The 6,000-nt window shown below is 36.7% G+C and overlaps 1 protein-coding gene across 3 annotated transcripts in view; it reads left to right on the forward strand.

The window, feature by feature from the left end:
• MAGI2 (membrane associated guanylate kinase, WW and PDZ domain containing 2) overlaps window positions 1–6,000 on the forward strand; it is a 1,342,154-nt gene that overhangs the window by 858,262 nt on the left and 477,892 nt on the right. For all 3 annotated transcript variants that reach the window (XM_040472823.1, XM_040472822.1, XM_040472824.1), the window contains exon 5: window positions 1,957–2,167. In XM_040472823.1, the coding sequence (XP_040328757.1) occupies window positions 1,957–2,167 (211 nt within the window). The remainder of the gene's footprint in view (window positions 1–1,956; window positions 2,168–6,000) is intronic.

Below are 6,000 nucleotides of genomic sequence, written 5' to 3' on the forward strand. Positions count from 1 at the left end.
TCTCCCAATCACACCATCTTATCTTGCAGGAATTTACTCTGCATTATATCTTTCTTTTTATTTACCCCAAAATATTTCTTTTTCTAGACAACACCAAATCTACTCTTCTTTGACAGATAAGACTCATAGTCTCTCGTTAGTGGCAGAAAAGCTAAATGGGAAGAAAAAGAAATTCTGAATAGCTCAGAGAAACTATACATTAGGTGATATTTTAAAAATATCCTCATTATACTATTACGTCTACACCTTGACCACAACACTTGCCCAATAATCTAATCCCATGGAAAGGTAGACTTTAAAATGATCCTGTTTACCCATTTTCTGGTGTGCCCCTTTCAGACCTTTAAAATGTCTTTATTTCCCTACCTTTTCTCCACCCTCTAGAACCTGAACTTAACCAACATATAGTTTAAAGTTCATGCCGGTATTAGATTTTCCATATAATGTTTTCTTGTCTTACACGAATTTGTTTTTAACACCTATTACAAATTTCCAAAAATGTGATCATCGTCCATTTATATTTAGGTATATTATACAGGATTTACTTCTTAATTTTTATTTTCTCCTTTTCTCTCCCTATTTTGAGGTATCTGCCTTGATTGAATCCCCATGATCCTGTTAGAGTAATTTCTCAAATGTTGTCCTTAATTAGGATGCATGGATAGGACCTATTCAGAACTTCTGTATGTTTAAAATGACTTTCTTTTGCCTGGATAGAGGAATAATATTTTGGTAGAGTTAAGTTACTTTAGTTGCTGTACTTTTTTTTCTCAAGTTACTATAGATGTTACCTTATTTTCTTTGAGCTTAGAGTATCACAGATGAAAGATCTCATGTTCTTCTGTTCCTCTTTTCTTTGTAAGTAATCATGTTTCTTCAGTGCAGGAGCTACTAAAGTTGCTTTTTAACATCGGAGTTTGGAAATTTCACCTAGATGTGTTTAGGAGTCTATGTGCTTCATTAATCTGGCGTCAGATTCAGTGAACCATTTCAGTCTGCAAACTCAAGTGTTTCTTCATTTTAGGTAAATTTTCTTCTATTTTTTTTTTTTTGTTGTTGTTGAGTTATTATTTCTTCTCTATGTGTTCCTTTTCCTCATTCTGGAGCTTGTGCTACCTACATGTTCAGACTCTTGGGTCTGTCCTCCAAGCCTGTTACCAATTACTTTTAATATATGTATCTCTTTTAAGTTTTACTCTGTTGTATTAATTTTCTCTTGTTGCTATACCAAATTACCACAAACTTAATGGCTTAAAACAATGCAAATTTACTGTCTTACAGCTCTGTGGGTTAGAACTCTGACATGGGTCTTGCTGGGCTAAAATCAAAGTGTCAATGGGACTGTGTTACTTTCTAGAAGCTCTAGATGAGAATCTATACCCTTGATTTGCTGGCTTCTAGAGGCCATTCACATTTCTTGGCTTGTGGTTGGTTGGTCCCCTTCTATCTTCAAAGCCAGCAGCATTGTATCTCTTTGGCCATTCTTTAGTGTCACATCTCCCCTTCACCCTCCTCTTCTGTCTTCCTATTACACTTTTAAGGACGCTCGTCATTTCAATGAGCTCACCTAAATAATTGAAGATAATCTCCCAATCTCAAGGCCCTTAGTTTAATCAGATCTGAGAATTCTCCTTTGCCATGTAAGGTAACATTCATTCACAGGTTCCAGGAAGTAGGATGTGAGCATCTTTAAGGAGTCATTATTCTGCTTACCACACCTGTGTTGTGAAATGGTCCTCCAGTTCAGTAATCAGCAATAATTAGATGAAGGATAGAGAAGAATGAGAAGTGAAAGGGGAACTCAGATAGGCCTAGAGATCATTGTCAGAGATGTTTGCAATGATCCTTTTCCTATTAGCCTTCCTAGAGCTTATTTACCCTGGTGCATCATACTCCACATCACTGAGAAGTTACTGTGGCTACAGTGACTGACCGCATGCTCTTGTTCTCTTGTAGAATCCAGTGAACATGAAGACAAGAGTGCAGGTGCCTCAGGGGAGACACCCTCCCAGCCTTATCCTGCACCAGTATACAGTCAGCCCGAAGAGCTGAAGGAGCAGATGGATGATGCAAAACCAACTAAACCTGAAGAGAATGAGGAGTCAGACCCATTGCCTGATAACTGGGAAATGGCCTATACAGAGAAGGGTGAAGTCTACTTCATAGAGTGAGTGTCACACATTTCTTTGGGTGTTGCCATGAAGATCATAGCTGCATAGGAATGATGTAGCACATAGAGACGTTGGTCAAAATAAAATACTGAATTTTACTGTTTCTGCTATTAGCTTTCTTCTTTGTGAGAGAATAATGGACAGTGCCTTCATACAATTAAGGGTCCTAGATTATACCTATAAATCAAATGAGACAATTACATTGTAAAATTTGTTATAATCATGACTAAAAAGGTAAATCTCTATGTGGCATTACTATTGAGTTAGACATAATCTACCTGTCATGGGAAATGCTTACTCTACCCTGTCAAGATTTCTGTGTAGTTCAAATGAGGTAATCCCATTTTTAAGTCAGATTGCTGGAAACATCCTCCATCACATTTAATTATGGAGCTATTTAGTGCAAAATTCTTACTTGTCACAAAAGGCAACATTGCAAGGTCTTCACGCAGAGGTCAGATGTCAATAAAATTGTTTGGTTTGTATTGTATAGTTCATCACACTCATTTTTTATTAATTTTATCCTATTTTTGCTGACCATCTTTATGACTGGCCAAAGGAACTGAAATGCTAATCTTGAACTCCCTGGTGATACGGACTCAACCTAATCTTTTCTTTCTTTTTGGACTTTTTTTCCAAACTGATTTTTAAAATATTTTATCACCAATACGGTTAGTAAAGTTTTCCTTTCTTTATCTTCTAGGAGTAGAACCATTAAAAAAAAACCTCCTAAGGTGAAGATCTCAGCACAAAATTAAATTGTTGATGTGCATAAGACAATCAAAAGGTTAATTAGGAAAAATAAAAACTAAAAATATTGTAAATGAACAACACGTATTCCTTCAACACATTCCCTCAAACAAGACTCAAACAGAAAAATTAATAGAATCTGAAGTTTTCAGGGCTGACAGTAGATAAAAATGTGTAAACTCTGATTATTCAAGAAAAAATATTAAAACTGGATTCCTTACCCAACCTGGAGTGATTTGTGACTTAGATCTCTGCAGGCAGAACTCAGTTGTGAAATTGAAATGTTACCACATACCAATATTTAATTCTCATGTGAAGGTGGGAACTTTGATACATGTGTCCAAGGGAATGTATAATGAGGTAATTACTTGGTGCTCTGCTTGACTCCAACATGGGATGAGAAATACAGTGATTTGCAGAGAATGAATCCCTACTATTCACCTTTTGACAGATCTTGTAAATTAAAAAAAAAACTCTTGCATTATTTTTATTGCTATAATCAATGACCTAAAGATATCTTTTATCAGTTAATTGGGAAAGAGAAAGTCATATAGATTTTTTTAAATGCTCAAAAGTATTTAAACCTAAAACATAATTTTGTTATTGATAAGTACAGCATGGAATCATTCAAAGGATAAACCCTAGATGTGAGTTCATGCATTGATGTTCAGGAAAATTAATATTCAGAAGAAGGAGACTGATAATATACACTTTTTATTATATAATACAGGGGGAATAAGGGTATGTGGCATTAGTAAAGGAAAACCAGCATGACAAGTAGATTAAAGAACTGTTTCCTTACAAGGCTTCCAATAATTCAATTATAAAAATCTTTGTGATTACAAAATGATCTTTTCTCTTTTAAATAATGTCAGATTTTTGGGATTGTGAAGAAAATGCGCTTTGGAAGACAGAAATTGTGCTCATGGTATGTAGTAAATGATGAGCCTTTGTCAGGACTTCGGAAAATCTACCAAAATGATTCTTTTAATACTCTAGTGAGTCACCCAGTGTCAGAATTCAAAGATTCATGAGATGTTGTTCGTGTTCTCAAATTTAGTGTTGAGATCTGTTGTTCAATTTGGGGAAGAGAGGCATAAACAATTAGCAGACAACTAATTTCTGAGTTTTGTGATACTATGCAGAGAAGGACTTACTGAACAAAGACTTAAGTAATAAAAAGAGTCATCATAGGGAAGGTGAGGTCACATAGAGTTGGCAATGTGTAGACACAGCATTCCAGGTATAGGAACTTTTGTTACAAAGACCCAGTCCCTGAGTTTATCAGGGCTAGTGAGAAGACCCTACTAGAGAAGTAAGCATTCGTTAGAGAATCCTGTGACATTATTGCTCTGTTTCCATTTCCTAGATCATTAGTGCTTTTGAAAGACAGGCAGGGGGTTTTCTTTGTTTATCTTCTTCCTGTTACTTCAGGGAAGAGTGAATGAGCAAGAGGAGTAGAGATAGGTTGAAGTGGACAATTAAGATATAAAAGAGGAGACAATTTCATTTTGGCAAGAAAGCTGATCATGGGGAGACCCACCCAGAGTTTAGGGAAATGAAGATGCCTTGAGTTAAGACTGACATGGGAGTGTGACGGGAAGCAGATTCCTATAGAAGACAGGTGCAAATATCCTTCTTAAAGGTTCCTCCACAGAATGAAGACATCCCCCACTCCAGGCTCCCCATGGACCACTCCAAGCCCTATCTGTTCATTTCTTGAAACGCTTACATTTGAATCTCAAGACTCAGTGCAATGAGCTCAAAAATCAGACTAGGGAGGGATCGGTGTCTTCTTCATCTAGTGCCTCATTTCCACACCGTTACCACTTGCACTTTGGTTTCCTTTCTCTCTGCCTGCGTGTCACTCCCACTCTGCTTTACTTTTCCCTCAGTTTTCCCGGATTCCCTCCAGACTGCTTTCACTCTTTGCTCTGGAATGCCCCTCTCCTTCCTAACTACATTTGACAAAATCAGCATTTCAGCCCGCTGTCATTGACCTGTGTGTGCCTTTTAAGTGATACCACAGTGAATTCTTTTGTAAATATAAAAGACCCTTGGAAACAGTCTGATAGAGCAGGAGACAGTGACAGGAGAAGGAGCATGGTGGGACAATAATCTAGAGACTAACCCATGGTAGGCCCCAGGATTTTTTAGCCAAGAAACTTAGAAAACAAATAGTATTTGTAATATAAAAGTTTGCAGTCCTGGAGCAAAGTTGAGGTAAAGAAAGAAGACAGAAAGGCAAGTAGAGTAAGTTAAGAGAAAGATAAAACAGACAGAAGGGAAGATAGATAGATTTGGGAAATAAGAAGAGCTGGCATCAGTGAGAATTTCCCTCTGGTAACATTGTGAGAGTCATTTACAGGGAGGTCTCCCTTGGTAGGCAACACCCCTCGTTACACTTGACTGAATTCTGTCTCTTGTGAGATGAAGATTGTGATAAAACAGAAAATAAGGAAAACAAAGCAGAAGGACCCTGTGGTTCTGTGTATAAAATTTAAATATATAAATATAAATACCTAACACATATGTATATATTTCTGAATATGAGAGGGGAACTCTACCTTGCTGAAATGTTAATTTAAACATATATTTAAAATATACAGGGGTGCCTGGGTGGCTCAGCCAGTTAAACATCCAACTTCAGCTCAGGTCATGATCTCACAGTCTGTGAGTTCGAGCCCCATGTCGGGCTCTGTGCTGAAAGCTCAGAGCCTGGAGCCTGCTTCGGATTCTGTGTCTCCCTCTCTCTCTGCCCTTCCCCTGCTCATGCTCTGTCTCTCTCGGTCTCAAAAATAAATAAAATTAAAAATAAAAAATCAAAAAGGTAAACATTATTTGAAATGAGTAATTTCTTTTACTGTTTCCTAGCTGCACATAATTCTTAAGATAATTCTCTTTGGTTACTCGACCAAAGTTTTTGTCCTTTGATATTATTTATTTGATTTCATTCATTTATCATTTCTACAAAGATCAAATGTTAACATGGACTAAGTACATTAGTTTTTTTTTCTTTCAAATACCATTGAATTTTGTTGAAACTAGTAGTCAAGTAGGTTATGAGTGGCAAAAAAAA

This window comes from Herpailurus yagouaroundi, unplaced genomic scaffold (genome assembly GCF_014898765.1).
Source record: "Herpailurus yagouaroundi ecotype Mexico unplaced genomic scaffold, PumYag 100, whole genome shotgun sequence".
Classification (NCBI taxonomy): Eukaryota; Metazoa; Chordata; class Mammalia; order Carnivora; family Felidae; genus Herpailurus; species Herpailurus yagouaroundi.